Below are 19,404 nucleotides of genomic sequence, written 5' to 3'. Positions count from 1 at the left end.
CAATAAAGTGGATGAATTAATCACGCAAATAGATGTAAACGGGTATGATAGAGTCAGGATTACGAAGACATGGTTGCAAGGTGACCAGGGATGGGAAATGAACATCCAGGAGTATTCAGTATTTAGGAAGGACAGATGAAAATCAAAAGGCGGTGGAGTTGCATTGTTGGTTAAAGAGGAAATTAACACAATAGTGAGGAAAGATATTAGCTCTGACGATGTGGAATCTGTATGGGTAGAGCTGAGAAACACTAAGGGGCATAAAACGTTAGTGGGGGTTGCATATAGACCCCCAAACTGTAGTGGTGATGCTGGGAATGGCATTAAACAGGAAATTAGAGATGCATGCAATAAAGGAACATCTATAATTATGGGTGAATTTAATCTGCATATAGATTGGGCAAATCAAATTAGTCACAATACCGTAGAGGAGGAATTCTTGGAGTGTATGTGGGATGGTTTTCTGGACCAATACGTTGAGGAACCAACAAGAGGACAGGCCATCCTAGACTGGGTATTGTGTAATGAGAGAGGAATAATTGGCAATCTAGTGGTGCGAGACCCCTTGGGGATGAGCAACCATAATATGATAGAATTCTTCATCAAGATGGAGAGTGACGTAGTTGATTCTGAGACTAGGGTCCTGAATCTTAGTAAAGGAAACTACGAAGGTATGAGGCGTGAGTTGGCCATGACGGATTGGGAAACGTTACTTAAAGGGATGACGGTGCATAGGCAATGGCAAACATTTAAAGAGCGCATGGATGAACTGCAACAATTGTTTATCCCTGTCTGGCGCAAAAGTAAAACGGGAAACGTAGCCAAACCATGGCTTACAAGGGAAATTAGAGATAGCATTAGATCCAAGGAAGAGGCATATAAATTCGCCAGGAAAAACAACAGACCTGAGGATTGGGAGCAGTTTAGAATTCAGCAAAGGAGGACCAAGGGATTAAGAAGGGGAAAATAGAGTACGAGAGCAAACTTGCGGGGAACATAAAAACTGACTGGAAAAGTTTCTAAAGGTATGTGAAAAGAAAAAGATTGGTGAAGACAAATCTGTAGGTCCCTTACAATCAGGAACAGGGGAATTTATTATGGGGAATAAGGCAATGGCTGATCAACTAAATGCATACTTTGGTTCTGTCTTCACAAAGGAGGACACAAATATCATACCAGAAATGTTGGGGAATACAGGGCTTAGTGAGAGAGAGGAACTGAAGGAAATCAGTATTAGTAGAGAAATGGTGTTGGGGAAATTGATGGGATTGAAAGCCGATAAATCCCCAGGGCCTGACGGTATGCATCCCAGAGTACTTAAGGATGTGGCCCTAGAAATAGTGGAAGCATTGGTGGTCAGCTTCCAAGATTCTATAGACTCTGGAACAGTTCCTACAGATTGGAGGGTAGCTAATGTAACCCCACTATTTAAAAAGGGAGGTAGAGAGAAAGCAGGGAATTATAGACCAGTCAGCCTGACATCGGTAGTGGGGAAAATTCTAGAGTCCATTATTAAAGATTTTATAGCAGAGCACTTGGAGAACAGTGGTAGAATCGGGCAGAGTCAGCATGGATTTATGAAAGGGAAATCTTGCTTGACGAATCTACTAGAATTCTTCGAGGATGTAACGAGTAGAGTTGATGAGGGGGAGCCAGTGGATGTGGTGTAGTTGGACTTTCAGAAGGCTTTTGACAAAATCCCACATAAGAGATTAGCATGTAAAATTAAAGCACATGAAATTGGGGGTAGTGTATTGCGATGGATAGAAAATTGGTTAGCGGACAGGAAACAAATAGTAGGGATAAATGGGTCTTTTTCTGAATGGCAGGCAGTGACTAGTGGGGTACCGCAGGGATCAATGCCAGGACCCCAGCTATTCACAATATACGTTAATGATTCAGATGAGGGAACTAAATTTGCAGATGACACAAAACTGGGTGTGAGGGTGAGTTGTGAGGAGGATGCAGAGAGGCTTCAGGGTGATTGGGACAAGTTGAGTGAGTGGGCTAATGCATGGCAGAAGCAGTATAATGTGAATAAATGTGAGGTTATCCACTTTGGTAGCAAAACAGGACGGCAGATTATTATCTGAATGGCTATAAACTGAGAGAGGGGAATATGCAACGAGACCTGGGTGTTCTCGTACACCAGTCACTGAAGGTAAGTATGCAGGTGGAACAGGTGGTAAAAAAGGCAAATGGTATGTTGGCCTTCATAGTGAGAGGATTCGAGTACAGGAGCAGGGATGTCTTGCTGCAATTATACAGCCTTGGTGAGGCAACACCTGGAATATTGTGTGCAGTTTTGGTCTCCTTATCTGAGGAAGGATGTTCTTGCTATTGAGGGAGTGCAGCGAAGGTTTACCAGATTGATTCTTGGGATGGTGGGACTGACGTATGAAGAGAGTTTGAGTCGGTTACGATTATATTCTCTGGAGTTCAGAAGAGTGAGGGGGGATCTCATAGAAACCTATAAAATTCTAACAGGACTTGACAGGGTAGAAAGAGGAAGGATGTTCCCGATGGTGGGGGAGTCCAGGACCAGGGGTCATAGTCTAAGGATACGGGGTAAACCTTTCAGGACTGAGATGAGGAGAAATTTCTTCACCCAGAGAGTGGTGAGCCTGTGGAATTCGCTACCACAGAAAGCTGTTGAGGCCAAAACCTTGTATGTTTTCAAGAAGGTGTTAGATATAGCTCTTGGGTCTAAAGGGATCAAAGGGTATGGGGCGAAAGCAGAAACAGGCTACTGAGTTGGATGATCAGCCATGATCATAATAAATGGTGGAACAGGCTCGAAGGCCCGAATGGCCTACTCCTGCTCCTATTTTCTATGTTTCTATGTATTTGTCAGAATACTGAAACCCAGCTTTCTTAAATTCCACTCCTGGAGGTCCCACTCCCAAGTAACATTCTTGCCACACAAGTGCCAGGCAATGACCATCTCCGACAAGAGAGAATCAAACCATCTTCTTGACTTTCAATGGCATTACCATCAATAAATCCCCCACCCTCAACCTCCTGGGGGTTACCATTGACCAGAGAATTAACTGAACCAGCCGTACAAATACTGTGGCTATAAGAGCAAGTCACAGGCTGGGAATTCTGTTGCGAGTAACTCACCTCCTGACTCCCAAAAGTCTGTCCACCATCGACAAGGCACAAGTCAGGAGTGTGATGGAATACTCTCCACTTGCCTGGATGGGTGCAGCTCTAACAACACTCAAGAAGCTCGACACCATCCAGGACAAAGCAGCCCACTTGATTCACACCCCATTCACCACTGGCGCACAATGGCAGCAGTGTGTACCATACACAAGATGCACTGCAGCAACTCACCAAGCCCCCTCTGACAGCACTCTCCAAAACTGCAACCTGTACCACTTAGAAGGACAACAGCAATTGATGCATGGAAAAACCATCACCTGCAAGTTCCCCTCCAAGCCACACAACATCCTGACATGGAACTATATCACCATTCCTTCACTGTCACTGGGTCAAAAACTTGGAACTCCCTTCCTGACAGCACTGTGGGTGTATCTATACCACATGGACTGCAGCAGTTCAAGAAGGCAGCTCACCACCACCTTCTCAAGGGCAATTAGGGATGGAAAAAAATGCGAGTTTGTCAACTACATTTACATCCCAGGAAAGAATGAAGAAAACCTCAGAGTCTGCAATCTTCAGCAGGATCAGTGGTGGAGTTTCACAGCGGGCGTGATCCCAGAATAACTGTCAGGATCACATCTCCTATGGATGTTCCAGGTTGTGTATCCTGCTGTCTAACACTAAAACATCAGCAGGGAATTCCTGGAAATGCACTGCAGATCCCTCTTTATCTGCAGATTAAGTGACTGTTGTATAATTGTACCAGCAGCTACCAGGCAGAATTCATTTTCAACAGGAGCATTTTAAATGAGTTAATACCTGCCTTAACATGGTAGACTCGGGACTATCACCCAAACATGTTAAACCTTTGCACAATAATTACCACAGTCATTTTCAGACTGGAAACTTAAACCTGCTGTTTCACTTTCAGTCAGGAACAGATCACAGTTTTACACCAATCTCTGATTTGACAGCACGTTTCCAGCATTCACCGTTGTTCTTCCTGACTCTAAACACAGTTGTAAAGGAGCCTTCTGTTCCGTGCCCAGGATCTCTGAACCATGGAAGAGTGTGGCTGGGACATATTTCTTACAGGCCTCAGGATTAACCCACACGGGGACTTTGCTGTCAGTGAAGAGAGACGAGAAAGACCAAAGTGCCGTTTGTCCCTCTCAGTGTGATCCTGAAGGACTGTGTTCAGACTGAAGTTCTGTTCCTGCCGTACGATCCTCCCCCCAGATTGTCCTTTCTGAGCTCCAGCCAGGTGATGCTAAACACTCAGGTGGGAAAGACAAAAATCTACAACAGTGTGCTTAAAACAGCTGATTTATTTGAAATTTATTCAGAATATTAAACTCCAGCCAAATTACAGGGTTATTCATATCAGCAGAAACAAACCCCAACTCTCAGAATAGAAACAGAAAATTTACAGCACAGGAGGAGGCCATTCAGCCCATTGTGTCTGTGCCAGCTGAAAAAGAGGCATCCAGCTTAATCCTACTTTCCAGTTGTCAGGACCTCAGAGAGATCGTCAACGTGAAAAATATGAGATATGAACCCCAGAACAATATGACAAAATACACAAGATTTCACATTTTAAGTCCTTTATTAGAACAACTAAACTAAAAGAAATCCCCAAATACACTTTGTAAATAGCTGACACCCCAAATTACAATCAAATCTTTACTTATTCAATACTTGACTTTCTCACAGAACACTGATAAATTATGCAGTCCTTTTTGATGATAAAATCCTTTGCTGTTAAAAGTCTCAAATTCCTTCCAGTTCAATGGGCTGGATCTCCCATACTTTTCAAAAAACAATATTTTCCTTCTGTTACGTCCGGGTGAGGAAGGGGCCTCAGGCTTCCCTCTGGCTGCTTTCCTGGTTTGACACCTCAGTGAGTCCTTGCTCACTGCTCTCTGTAATTGTAAATAAACCAATCAGATAGGTTTTCTTAGGTTGAAACAAGAAACATGTAAATTTATTAACCTTATCACTATAATTCAATTAAAATTACTGAGAATATGCAACGCAACCATGCTAGCATGCATACGAGATAAATAAAGACAGAGGAGGAGAAAAGAATTAAAGAGGGATAGTTTGGAGTAGTAGCTGGAATTCAATTACTGTCTTTAGTTTTGCTGTAAAGTCTTTGATTGGAGTTGCAGTCTTGTAGTTCTTGCTGGGGCCCAATGCACACTTTCAAACTTGTTTCACTGGTACCAGAAGGCTGAAGAGGTCCTCTGTCTTGAGGCTTAAGCTGCTTCCATAGTCCCCTGGAATTTTGCTGAGAGAGAGAGAGACAGAGACGGAGAAGGAGCGGTGCTTTCTCCTTTGAGTTCAGTTGCAGTCTGCCCCAAATCTTTCTGTGACGCACAATTCAAGAAGTCCCCAGGTTAGTCGTGTGACCAGCTCTTTGTTTGAAACAGCTTAGTCTGCGAGGATTGTTGATTTCAAAAGTTCTCCAGTCACACTCAGTGGTGGAGTGGAGGTTTGTCTCTTACAAAGTCAGTGGCTCTCAATATCTTTTGATCACCACTATTGGCAAAACCCATCTCATGGTGGAAGTGGAAATGATCAATGACTTCAAGAGGAAGCTGGATGGCCAACTGAGAGAAATAGACTTGGAGGGCTACAGGAATCGAGCCAAGGGGTGGAACTGACTGCATAGCTTTGTGGAGAGCTGACATGGACTCGATGGACCGAATAGCCTCCGTCCATGCTGTAAATATCACCCCGACTCGAAATTAATTGTATCAGTGAGCACTTCCATTGTCTCTCCATGCAACTGTCTCTCGGAATGCAAATGTACAACCATGTTTTAGCTATTCAGCGTTGTGGTCTTTTTAAACAAGTTATGTTCAATGTCCAGTAAGAAGTTCAAATAGTGTTCCATATGACGAAATTAATATGTTTTTTCATTTGGCAGGTGTGGTTTCCATCACACCTCCACCTCTCACCGAATGAAATACTACATTCGGGGAGCATTTCATTATAAATTAGAAGGAAGAGAAAGTACAGGAAAACACATATGCATTTCTCTCATTCATTCTGAATTGTTACAGCCTGTCTTTCCTTTGTAGCAGTGCTGCTTTAAACTGCCCCTTTTGTTGAGATGGGTCTGAGATAGTTATGTGTTGCCCAAGGGGTGTAAAGTTTCTTCACTATCAGCCTGCAACACATTGGAAATGGGCATCCCAATAAATATGTGATTTTTGGGGAGGTTTGCAGTTTGCACATTTCTATTTTTTTCATGTTTGCACTAGCTGCTGTTCAATATTCAGTCCATTAATACCTTATCTGTACTAATGCTTTGTCTTTCAACACACCATTAACATATTGTTTGCCTTTGCTCCATGACCTTTTGGTCAGCTACGTGGCCTTGTCCAATCTACACCTTCTCCTTTGTTATCTCTTTCCCCACCCCCACCTCACTTGCTGATAACCTGTGACATTTCTAATATTTGTCAGTTCCAAAGAAGGGTCACTGACCCGAAACGTTAACTCTGCTTCTCTTTCCACAGATGCTGCCAGACCTGCTGAGTGGTTCCAGCACTTTCTTGTTTTTATTGCACATTTCTATTATTGTCTCGGGATGGTTTGATTTAATTAACTCTGGGTTGGAGCTCTGATTACGGGAGGCGGCAGTGGGTGGATCCACCTCCCTTTCAGTTCCCTGGTGAGTCATCCACGTGCTGCTCACTTCAGGGTATTGTTGGATCCCTTTTCTCATGTCTGTGGGGGCGGATTCTTCGCTAATCTTCCCTTTTATCCTCTGGGATGTTTCTGCTTGCAGGTATTTGGCCAGATTCTACTGCACCTCCCTGTGGCACTCCGACTAGGCGAGGCATCACCCTCACAGTTTCTCTGCCCTTCTGAGGATTTTCTTTGCCCCTGAAGGTTTCTGTAAATGCTGTTCGAAATCCTGGTGGGATGCTTCTGGTGTCTGCCTTTACATAGGGGGATGCAGGGTCTAATTTTTCCAACATTTCGAGGTTGGCTGACCGGACAGTAGGGGTTATCATTTGGGAATCCTCCCGGACCGCCTTTAACCTGCCCTCTTTGTCCCTTTTACCCCTTTCCTCTCTAAACTTTTGCCAGCCCCATGCCTCTCTGTCCCTTTTTGTTCTTGACAGGGATCCCTTACAATTCACCAGACCGCTGCTGGAGGATTTCCCAAAAGCCGATACAGGACTTAGGGGTGCAGATTTCACTGCCGGTTGTGGTTTCCCCTCAACCTGGCACATGTGGCAACTCTTGCAGTACTCCATCACATCTTTGTGGAGTTTTGGCCAGTCAAACTACCGTCTTATGCGGGCTTTGGTTCTTTGTATACTGACATGTACAGTCACTGTAATCTCATGGGCCATTCTTAATATTTCCCTCCGGTACCTCTGTGGCACCACTAACTGGTAAACCACTGTGCACTCTCTGTCAAGTCTGTGAGGAGAACTCCATTTCCTCATCAGTACCTCATTCTTTAAATAATAGCAATCAGGGACTCCCTCTGCTTCAATTTCAGACTGGGCAGCCTGTGCTAATTTTTCCAATACTGGGTCGGCTCACTAAGCCTCAACTAGGGAAGGTTCATTTAATCCATTCCCTGGGTTCTCTAACTTTTCAGAAAAAGTTTCAGACAGACAGACAGACCTCATGGTCATCTGTCTGTAATGCTGATACAGTCTCCTCTGGGAGAGCTGGTTTGGTTATGGTCCGATTCACTACACATTCAGGGGAACTTCAGCGGACCGTGTCCTGCCACTGCCCTGTTTCTCTGACCTCCTTCAGTCTCTCTATCACTACTGGGGAAGCTACCACCTTCGCCTCTGCCAGATTATTACCTAGGACCAGGTTAACCCCATCCACTGGCAAACTAGGGGCAATCCCTATGGTCACTAGTCCCGAAACTAGGTCGCACTCCAAGTGCACGCAGTGTAAAGGTACAGGCATACACTGCCCTCAAATATCATTCTGGCATTTACTGCACACTTTGGGGGAAAGGTCAGGCTTTTTCCCAGCAAAAGGGATCTCGTGGCCCCTATTTCCCTGAAGGTTACTATGGGCTTGTTTGCCCCACTCGAGGAGTATGGGGTTACTCTCCCTTTAGATGCTAAATTCCTGATAGCCTTCAAATATCCTATTAAATTTTCCTGCACCCGCAGAAGTATTTTTTCTGGGTCTTATTGCTGCTGTACTTCTCAGTTGTGTTTTCCATCAGGGTCCCTTCAATTTCACTGAGCAGGTGTGCCCTGGTTAACCCTACAGGCTTTCCCCATAATTTTCAGCAGTTAGCTCTTAGATGACCTGCCTTATTACAATTGAAGCACACAGGCCTCCGGGTCTCACTCCTACTTTCAGTACTATCTTTTTTGGCTGGAGGAGGGCCCCCTGTGTGTCCAAATTTTCTTTCTCTCCAAGTTCTGCTTGGGCTCCTATCACCTTCCCACCCTTTGTCCTTTTTGGATTTGTGGCGGGTGACTCGGAAAGGTTTTCCCCTGGGGAACCGACTTGTATATGAGAGCAAACTCATCAGCCAGAACTGCGGCTTGCCTCACTCTATGTACTTTTTGTTCCTCCACATGGGTCTTTATGGAGAGGGGGAGAGAGCTCATCTGCCCCAAGGATAGCATTTTTTGTCCATTCATAATTTGATGAACTCTCATCCGGCAACAGGGAATAAATATCATTGGTGTTTCCTGTTAGCTTACTTTGTAGCAGTTCTCAGTTGGTCATTTTAACTGCCTTGCAAGTTTCTCAAAATACAAAAAAAAAAGCCTCACGTCTCCCTCATTGAATTTTGGAATCAATTGGGATAATTTTAAAAACTCAGCATACAGCCCCGCATTACTTGTATTCTCCATGCTTTCACTGGGGTTACTCTGTCACCCCCTAGCTAACTCAAGCCGCCTCAGCTCTCTTTCCTCCTGTTCCCTCCAGAAGGTTCTCTCTCTCTCTCTTCGAATTCAAGTTTCCTCTGTTCCAATTGTATCTTTGCCAATATTACACTGTCTGACTTGAATTCTAACCCTGCCCCTGATTCTTCAGATGAGAGGGAAAAATGGTTGCCCGTTAGTCTTAGGAGTTCCAACTTTCTAGCTTTGGCGCGGAAAGTGATCCCACACTGCTCAGCCATATTCCTCAACTCCTCTATAGATAGTGCCTTTAACTTATGCCAAGTTACTTCACCCTGGCTTGGGGGTGTACTGGCTTCAGTCACGGACGTGTTCGTATTCTAGCACACACAACCACAAGGGAACCCGTAGTGAAATCTTTTCTCTTTTCTGATTGGGATCAATTTGACTTCCCACTTCCAATTTCTCGTTTGTCTGTAGGTCCAATCCGGATGCTAGTCTCAAAATTTCTGTTACGACTGGGTGAGGAAGGGGTCTCAGGCTCCCCTTTCGCCCTTTTCCTGGTTTGGCTGTAAGAGGGTTTAACTTTTAAAACACAATGTTTTTAAGCTCCACCTCAGTGAGTCTTTGCTCACAATTCTCTAATTGTGATTTCAAATGAACAAATCAGACAGCTTTTCTTAGGTTTAAACAAGGAAGATGTAAGTTTATTCGCCTTAATACTCTAACTTGGTTAAAATTACTAAGAATACGTGACTCAACCATGCCAGATAAGCACACACGCAAATAGATACAGACGGGGTGAAATAATTAAAGGGGGAGGTTTAAGTAGGGTTTGCAATAAATAGAATTCAGTTACTGTCTTTCAGTTTTGATATAAAGTGCTTGGTTGGTGTTCTCACCGGGGCCCAGTGCACACTTTCAAACTTGCTTCTCTGGTACCAGAAAGGTGAATGGGGTCCCCCGTCTTGAGGTTTAAGCTGCTTCTGTGGGTCACTGAGACTTTGCTTGAGAGAGAGAGACAGGGAGAGACCTTTCTTCTCTTTTGTCTGCAAATTGTAATCTGCCCAAACCTTTCTGTGAGGCACAATTCAAACAGTTCCCAGTCGGGCCAGCAGGTAAGTCATGTGACCAGCTCTTTGTTTGAAACATTATCGTCTGCGATGGTTGTGGATTCTCAAAGTTCTCCAGTCACACTCGGTGGGGTGTGGAGTTCTGGCTCTTAGACAGAGGTTGATGTTATGATTGCCCAGACCGGTCTTGTTAAAATCAGTGAGCATTTCCATTGTCTCTCTATTCAATTGTCTCCCAGAATGCAAATGTGCAGCCATGTTCCAGCTGTTCAATTCTCTGGTCTTTTTTAAAAACAAATTCTGTGCAATGTCCAGCAAAAGGGTTCAAGTAGTGTTCCATCTGACAAAATTAGCACGTTTCCATTTGGCAGGTGTGGTTTCCGTCACAACAGCCTTTCGCTGTACATCTTCAGATAGCAGGCGCTCGCTCGCTCTCTCTCTCTCTCCAGCTGCCCCTTCTGGGTGCCTTCTCTTACAGTTTCCCTTGAGGCCTCACCCCGATGGATTCTCTTCTTACACCCTGCTTGAAGCCATAACGTGATGGTTCATTCCTTACAGCCTGTTTTACTCCAGAAAGTCGGTTGAATTTATCTGGTCCTAGAATTCAATAGTTGATTGTTCTTCTCCAAAGTACAAAGACCAGAAGTCTAGTTTCACAAGGCTACTCAGCCTTTCCATTGCCCCCAGGTGTTACCACCTGCCGGTTCATTTACATGTTCTCAATAGCTGACTCCTTATTTTACAATCCAAAAGTCTGGGAGGGTGAAACCCATTGTTCATCAGGTGTTAGTGCTGTCGTCTCTGTTCTTCAGAAAACACTCTTTGATCTGTTCCCTCTGTTGTCCTGGTAATCTTTTACAGAGTGGAGGTGAGGTCAGCTGACCCCCTGGATTCCATCGTGTACTTTAAAAAAAAAAATCACAATCTATAAGATATAATCATGTTACAAGGTCCAGTGATCCTAACACCAGTTCACATCAACAGAAATGAACCCTGACTGTGACTCAGTTGTTACCATTGTCACCTCTCAGTCAGAAGTTTGTGGGTTCAAGTCCCTGGAGATTGATTTTTGTGCTCAAGTTTTGGAGAAAACTTGAACCCACAACCTTCTGACTTAGAGGTGAGAGTGTTACCCACTGAGTCACAGCTGACAACAGCACTGAGTAAACATCAAAAGAAATTCATTTCCTGTAAAACACTCTGGAACATCCTGATGTTATGAAAGGCACTTTACAAATACAAGTCTTCCATTAATAAAGGAGAAAAAGCCCAAAAATTGAAGAGACAGTAACAGAACATCAGTCTCCTCATACCTTAGAGGAAACAAGGACGCCAACACTGTGTGTTTGATGCAAAGCTGATTTATTTGACATATATCCAGAATGTTAATAAACTCCAGCACAGTTACAGGGATTAACATGAACTGAAATAAACCCCAGCTGTCAGAGTAAACATGGTTCAGTCCTGGATGTGATTAACAGCAGCAATAACAGCAGAATACAAGCCCTGAAGTCACTTGTGAACTCACTGGTGTTGCAGCGAGTGGGTTGACTGAGTGAATCGCTTCTCACACATGGAGCAGGTGAACGGCTTCTCCCCAGTGTGAATTCACTGGTGTTTCAGCAGATCATTTCTGCTTTTAAAGCTCTCCTCACAGCTGGAACATTTAAATGGTCTCTTATCTGTGTGAACAGGTTGGTGCTCAGTGAGGTTGGATGATCGACTGAATCCCTTCCCACACTCGGAGTAGGTGAAGGGCCTCTCCCCACTGTGATTGCATCGATGAGTTTCCAGTTCTGATGGGATGATTGAATCCCTTCCCACAGTCACCACATTTCCATGATTTCTCCGTGGTGCGGGTGTCCTTGTGTTTCTCCAGGTTGGACGATCAGTTGAAGCCTCGTCCGCACACGTGTACAATTTCTCCCTGTAGTGAATGGTGATGTTTTTTCAGGCTGTGTAACTGGTTAAAGCTCTTTCCACAGTCAGTCACTGGAACACTCTCACTCAGGTGTGTGTGTGTCTCGGTGCTTTTCCAGTCACACTGATGTTTGAAATCTTTCCCACAGACAGAACAGACAAACATTTCTCCTTCCACATTCAAAGGCCGATGATATTCAGATCCTGATAAATAGAGTGACTCTCAGATCGTGATGTGATGTTTGGTTTGTGTTTCCCATCTGCAAATCCTTCCCTTCCAATACCCTGTAAAAGGAGTTTACAAAAGTCATCACTGTCAGTCCAGGATAGAAATTCAGAACAGACAATTCTAGTTTCTATGGAACATTCTTTCATCTCTCGTTCTCTCAAAACATGAGGTCCATTCAAAATAAAAGCTAAAATCAACACAAAGTCACAACAGAAGCAAAGGGAACCTTCCCAACTAAACCAGAATGTTGTTACCAGTGTCTATGAGACACTCTATATCCTGAAGTGCTCACCAGTCACAGAAGCTATCAAGCGTGCTCCCTCTCAAGGGCCACCCAGACAAAACCAAGGGAGAGAGGCTGGCATCCAGAGTGACCCCCCCCCACCCCCACCATAGACCCCGCACAACCTGGAACTACACATTGCTGTTTTAACCAGGCTCAAGAGCAGGTCCAGGAGAAGATCCTCCGACTTACCCATCCCTCTCCACACTGAGTGGTCAAAGATTAGGAGAGTGGGGCTAAAGTATAACCAAGGTTTTTGATAAGGTCTCACAAGGCAGACTGATTATAAAAGTAAAAGCCCATGGGATCCAAGGCAAACTGGCAAGCTGGAGTCAGAATTGGCTCAGAGGCAGGAAGCAAAGGGTAATGGTCTATGGTGTTTCTGTGACTGGAAGGCTGTTGTTAGTGGGGTTCAGTAGGGTGCTTTTTGTGGTATATATCAATAACTTGAATTGGATTGTAGGGGGTATAAGAAGTTTGCAAATGATACAAAAATTGACCGTGTGGTTGATAATGAAGAAGAAAGCTGTAGATTGCAGGAAGATATCAATGGACCAGTCAGGTGGGCAGAACAGAGGCAAATGGAATTCAATCCAGAGAAGTGTGAGGTAATGCATTTGGGGACAGCTAACAAGTCAAGGGAATAAGCAATATATATGGTAGGACACTGAGAAGTATAGAGGGACAGAGGGACCTTAGTGTGCTTGTCCACAAACCCCTGAAGGTGGTTGTGCAGGTTGAGAAGGTGGTTAAGAAGGCATACAGGATACTTGCCTTTATTAACCAAGGCACAGAATATAAGAGCAGGGAGGTTATTCTGGAACCGTATAAAACACTGGTTAGGACACAGCTGGATACTGCATGCACCACATTATAGAAAAGACGCGATTGCATTAGAGAGAGTACAGAGGAGATTTACGAGGATATTGTCAGGTCTGGAGCATTTTAGTTATGAGGAATGATTGGATAGATTAGGGCTGTTTTCTTTGGAACAGAGGAGACCGAGGGGTGACCTAATTGAAGTGTATAAAATTATCAGGGGTCTAGATAGAGTGGATGGGAAGGCCCTATTGCCTTTGGTTGAGGGGTCTATAACCAGGGGTCATAGATTTATAATAGGAGGTAGGAGCTTAGAGGGGATTCGAAGGGAAATGGTTTCACCCAGAGGGTAGTGAGAATTAGAACATTACAGCGCAGTACAGGCCCTTCGGCCCTCGATGTTGCGCCGACCTGTGAAACCATCTGACCTACACTATTCCATTTTCATCCATATGTCTATCTAGAACTCACTGCCTGGGAGGGTGGCAGAGGCAGATACCCTCATAACATTTAAAAATTACTTGGATATTCACTCGATGTGCCGTAACCAAGAGCAATGGACCAAGAGCTGGAAAGTGGGATTCGGCTGGACCGGCGTGGACACGATGGGCCAAATGGCCTCCTTCCATGCATTTCTATGATCCCAAAGACATTCCTTCCCCTGTTATTTGAACCCAGCTAATGCGTCAAAGTAGCGGAGGGAAAAATCCCATACCATGAGGTGCTCCGTCCCTAGCATCCAACAACACGTTGCAGCTTTTTCCAAACTTTGCGAGATATCGCCTTGCCTCAAGTGTTAAAGTTCACATATCCTGCATCAAAGAATTTCCAATGCCTAATCAGCTATTTATTTGTACATCATCAGGTTACAAGATCCTGGCAACACAATATCTGAAGTAACACTAACTGACTGACTCCATCCTCTTCCGCTTTCCTTATTGTTGACAGCATCTCATCTCCAGGTGTCACTTAAATCTCGGGAAGCTCCCCATATTCTGATGAAAACTGGAATGTATAATTTCCAGCTCATTGGACTAACTTCCTAACTTTGAAGAAAGGGAAACAAAGCTACAATACTTACTAGCCAATTAACTCACAGGCTTCCTGACTCAGTGGAAAAGAGGGAGGAAACTGGGAAGCGGCGGCTCGGATGAGGGAGACACTGCACCATCACTTTAATGGTGCCCTCTCCCTCCCCCTTCCCCCCAGAGCCCTCGCCACACGTCCGCCGGCTCTGATTGGGGGCCTGAGGACCGCTGAGACTCGGTGTTGCTGAGACTGCGCTCGGCCCCGCTCAGCTTCCTGGAGCCGCACGACGTATGCTCTGCACAGACAAGCGGAGGGCGGGGCCTTCCTGCGCTTGCGCGTTGCGACCCTTCTGATGGAGATAGGCCGTATTCTTTCGCGCCGAGCATTCTGGGCAGGATAGTCTGCCATTTATCCGTAATAGAAGGAACAGAAAGCTTATGTTTCATACTCAGAAAAATACGATAGTATAAAAGAGCCAACATATATTAAGGATGCGTTTGCTGGCAACGTAACCACGAGGGGGGGTGCACCACTGGCACATGCGCAAATGCAGCCTCACTGACTGAAACGTCACTGTCTGCAGCTGCCAGTAATAAAGATGGCGCTGCTCAATGCCACAATAAACCAAATTAAACCCAAACGGCCGGCATCGCCGCCTCACTCGCCGTATTCAGGTCCCCGCTACCTCCCTCGATCGTCGCTTCAGTTGCTGCGTTCAGTTGCCCGCTGAATTGCCGGCCGTGCTCCCTCCTGCTTCTCCTATTATTCAACATCAAAGGGAGCAGGGCCTTACCCAACATTCTCGGCGGTGGAAACCAATGCGCAGGCGCCCTTCAAAGCCAGCATTTGGAGCAGGCGCAGTTGTGAGCATTACCTCGAGCTTGCGCATTGTTAATTGTAGTTGCAGTCGGTGAGCAGCGATGGATGGTCCTCGAGGCTTCAGAAACACCCGGTGTAGGCCTCAACACCCCCAGTAAGAAGCTCCCGGTCCTGTGTTTGCACCGAGCGGGGCGTTAGCTGCGGGGCTTCTACCGATGACAGGCTTGGATTAACGGCCGCCAGATTTCCAGCACTTTTGGAGGAATATGGATCAACAGACTGAAACATCAAAGGGCAAAACTTTAAAGGAAGCTTAGTTCAGTTATAAAGGGGCCTGGGGGAGGGGAGGAACCATTTGGGACACAGCACAGGGCAGGAGGTCCCCCCTCCCCCATTTCCTAGTTCTACAAAGATTCCCCTTGGACTGGGCCACACCTGGGCAGAGCTGGCTCAAGGTGCAGCAAGCTGCAAGGCTGAGCTGTGGACTGGGAGGAGTGGGGAAGGGTTTGATTGACAGGCCTGGGGAGGGGGATATCAGGGCAGGTACACACACTGCTCCCCCTTTTCTTCCTGGGATGTTCTACTGGAGTCGTGTTGCTGAGTGTTTCTAAACTCTGTCTCCCTATCCCGGTAATGTAGATGGATTGTAGGTTGCTGCGAATGTTGAACTATATTGCCTCTCCTCATTCTTCCTCCATCACCCACTCCAGGGAGTTCCAGGCTGCGGGCTCCGGCGGCTCAATGTGTCTGAAACATGAACGCTGTCTCTCTCTCCACAGATGCTGCCAGACATGCTGAGTATTACTGGTATTTTCTCCATTTATTTCAGATTTCCAGCATCTGCAGTATTTTGCTGTAGCTTTATTGCAGGATTGCTCACAGAATTGAATTGAGAAACACAGACGGACCAATTCAGAGCCGGTTTGTATCAGGGTGGGTGTTGGATGTGGAAGTCGGTCCCTGACCTCCTGTGTTGGTCTTTTTTGTTGCATCAGTTTGAGCTGGAGTGGAGATGGAGGAGCAGCTGCTGGTTTTAACCCCGCTGACCTTTGAGTCCAGTCGGGCTCAACAATTGAGACTGTCAAAGGAGGTCGATTCCAGGGGAGATGAGGTTGCTAATTGGACACCAACCATTCAATGTAAAAGAACATCGTTTTCATAAGTATTTCAGTAGAGGCTTTTAATCCATTTTACAGATATTGATTTTTTTTTTTTTACTTCATTCCTGGGATATGGGCATCACTAGCCAGACCAGCAAATATTGCCAATCCCCAGCTACCCATTGAGGTGGTGATGGTGGGCCTTCTTCTTGAACCACTGCAGTCCGTGTGGTGAAGGTGCTCCCACAATGGTGTTAGGGATGGAGTTACAGGATTTTCACCCTTTGATAATGAAGGAATGGTGATATATGTCCAAGTTAACAACAACTTTTATTTATATAGCACCTTTAATGTAATAAAATGTTCCAAGGTGTTTCACAGGAGTGTTTATAAAGCAACATTTGACACTGAGCCTCATAAGGTGATATTAGGGCAGATGACCAAAAGCTTGATCAGAGTTTTAAGAAGTGTTACCTCAGGACAATGTGCAGCAGGGCGCATGCATGGTCGTCCTCGGTCAGGAGAAGAGAATATTGTGAATTTTATCCTGGACTGACAGTGATGACTTTTGTAAACTCCTTTTACAGGGGCTTAGAAGGGAAGGATTTGCAGACTGGAAACTTAAACTAAACATCATGTCAAGACCTGGCAGTCACTCGATTCATCAGGATCTGATTGTCAGACTTTGAATGTGAAAGGAGAAATGTTTGTCTGTTCTCTCTGTGGGAAAAGATTTCAAACATCAGCGTGACTGGAAAATCACCAAGACACACACAACCGAGTGAGTGTTCCAGTGACTGACTGGAAAGAACTTTAACCAGTTACACAGCCTGAAAAAACATAACGCCATTCACAGCGGGGAAAATCTGTACACGTGTTGTGTGTGTGGACAAGGCTTCAACTGATCATCCAATCTGGAGAGACACAAGGACACCCACACCATGGAGAAACCATGGAAATGTGGGGACTGTGGAAAGGGATTCAAATGTCCGTCTGAACTGGAAACCCATCGACGTGGTCACACTGGGGAGAGGCCCTTTACCTGCTCCGTGTGTGGGAAGGGTTTCACTTGGCCATCCAGCCTCGCATCACACCAGCGAGTTCACACTGGGGAGAAGCCATTCAGCTGCTCTCAGTGTGGGAAGAGCTTCAGTCAGTCATCCACCCTTATTGAACACCAACGTATTCACACTGGGGAGAGGCCATTCATCTGCTCAGTGTGTGGGAAGGGATACACTTGTTCTTCCCACCTCACTGACCACAAACGTATTCACACCGGGGAGAAACCATTCGTCTGTTCCTTGTGTGGGAAAGGATTTATTAAAACATCCCACCATCTGAGACACCTACGGGGTCACACTGGGGAGAGACCGTTCACCTGCACTGAGTGTGGAAAGCGATTCACTAATTCATCTCACCTTCTGGGTCACCAGCGCATTCACACTGGGGAGAAACCTTTTGCCTGCCCTGTGTGTGGGAAGAGATTCACATGGTCATCCCAGCTCAGGGAACACAAATTTGTTCACACCGATAAGAGACCATTCAAATGTTCTGACTGTGAGAAGAGCTTCAAAAGCAGAAATGATCTGATGAGACACCAACGCACTCACAGTGGGGAGAAGCCATTCATCTGCTCCGTTTGCGGGAAGAGATTCACACGTTCATCCGACCTGCTGAGACACCAGCGCATTCACACTGGGGAGAGGCCGTTCACCTGCTCAGTGTGTGAGAGGAGATTCACATGTTCGTTCACCCTGCAGACGCACCAGCGAGTTCACAAGTGACAGCTGGGGTTGGATTCTGCTGTTATTGCTGCTGTTAATCACATGCAAGACGGACCAATGTTCATTGTGAGAGCTGGGTTTTTATTTCAGTTGACAAACTCCAGCCCAGTTACAGGGATTAATATTCTGGATAAATGTCCAATAAACCAGCTTTGCGTCAAACACACAGGGCTGAATTTTGTTCTGGCGACGGGGGTCCTGGTGCTGGGCTGGAAGGTGGGGGAAACTCTGCCTCGGCCCTGTGTCAGACCCCGTTGCAATTCCATGGCGGGAAGCCATTTACCTGCAAGCCATCGGGAACGCCACCCCTTTAAGGGACGCGCTCCCGTCTCCAAGATTGGCAGCTCTGCAGTACCGGCAGCGCCACTGGGAGTGGTGACCACTGCCAGTACTGCATTCAGGCAGGCCCCGGTGGCGATGTGGGAGGGGAGGAGGTTGGCAGCTATATATTATCCATTACCCCCAAAAGGAGGGACCAGCCCCTGACCCTGATCCCTCTAGGAGGCCGCCAGATGTCTCCATGCGGCGTTGGACTCCTCTGCCGTCTCCAATCCCCAACGCAATTTTATGGGACCCCGATTCCCTTCACGCTCCGCGGGGGCCCATAAAATTCAGCCCACAGTGTTCAAGTCCTTGGCGTCTTTGTAGATAGTTTTAGGGTGGTTAGAATTAGCTTGACTTTATCCTTTAGTCTGATACCAACATATTAATGAATACTTTATATTTTACACTAATGTATTAAATGTTATCAGTCACAATTAATCCTAAATCTTGATTGAGTTATAAATGTATTAACTTGTGTCTGTCTTAATCATGTAGCTTTAAAAATGCTTAAATCATTTTCTGTAACTCACTGTAATGCAGATATATCGCACGAAGGCATTGTGAACTGATCACGTTCACCAGCTTAAAGCTAACAGTTTCTGTCCAAATTCCATATTGTCAGCATCAGGAGATAATAACTAAAATGAGTAGAGCTCTTTATAGGATACCCGCCAGTAAGTATATGAAGAAGCTCTCACTTAAGTTCCAATTAGAGTCGGCTGGCAACTGACACCACAGGGTCTGAACCAACCATCAGGCCAAGCAGAAGGTGGCCCGATGGCCAGAATGGCTTAAAAGTCTGGGTCCGCGATGCCTCGTCGTGCAGCTTCCCGAGAAGATCCACAGAAGTCAAAGAATTCTAGCACGTGAAAAACCAGCAGAGACCAGGCAGATTGAGAAAGCGTCTTTTCGTCGTCTGCAACCAAAACTCAATCAGAAAGTGCAACTGTGTGAGCTGTAAAGCTTGTTCAGTATAACTTGTTATTTCTTAATAAAGTTTTCCTTAATTACTACATCACCCATATTGGTCACAGTCTTTTCAGGACCAGGGTTAACAGTGA

At 45.6% G+C, this 19,404-nt stretch overlaps 1 protein-coding gene and 1 long non-coding RNA gene across 5 annotated transcripts; one reads left to right on the top strand and one right to left on the bottom strand.

Moving 5' to 3' along the window:
- Positions 1 to 10,946: 10,946 nt before the first annotated feature.
- On the bottom strand, positions 10,947 to 14,607 carry LOC137349313 (uncharacterized). Its single transcript, XR_010969323.1, has 2 exons — positions 14,369 to 14,607; positions 10,947 to 12,241 (listed from the first exon to the last, which is right to left on the bottom strand). It is a non-coding gene; the product is annotated as an uncharacterized lncRNA (long non-coding RNA).
- Positions 14,608 to 14,924: 317 nt separating this feature from the next.
- On the top strand, positions 14,925 to 19,188 carry LOC137349283 (zinc finger protein 235-like). 4 transcript variants are annotated; one of them, XM_068014822.1, is made up of 2 exons: positions 14,925 to 15,289; positions 16,823 to 19,188. In XM_068014822.1, the coding sequence occupies exon 2, from the start codon at positions 17,177 to 17,179 to the stop codon at positions 18,017 to 18,019; it is 843 nt and encodes a 280-aa protein (XP_067870923.1). In that variant the 5' UTR covers positions 14,925 to 15,289; positions 16,823 to 17,176; the 3' UTR covers positions 18,020 to 19,188. The 4 variants fall into 4 exon arrangements, with proteins under 4 accessions (XP_067870923.1, XP_067870921.1, XP_067870922.1 ...); XM_068014820.1 differs by having other exon boundaries at positions 16,131 to 19,188; XM_068014821.1 differs by having other exon boundaries at positions 14,925 to 15,942.
- The last annotated feature ends 216 nt before the right edge of the window (positions 19,189 to 19,404 follow it).

Source organism: Heterodontus francisci, chromosome 34 (assembly GCF_036365525.1).
Source record: "Heterodontus francisci isolate sHetFra1 chromosome 34, sHetFra1.hap1, whole genome shotgun sequence".
Taxonomy (NCBI): Eukaryota; Metazoa; Chordata; class Chondrichthyes; order Heterodontiformes; family Heterodontidae; genus Heterodontus; species Heterodontus francisci.
This window is presented reverse-complemented; position numbering and strand designations above follow the sequence as displayed.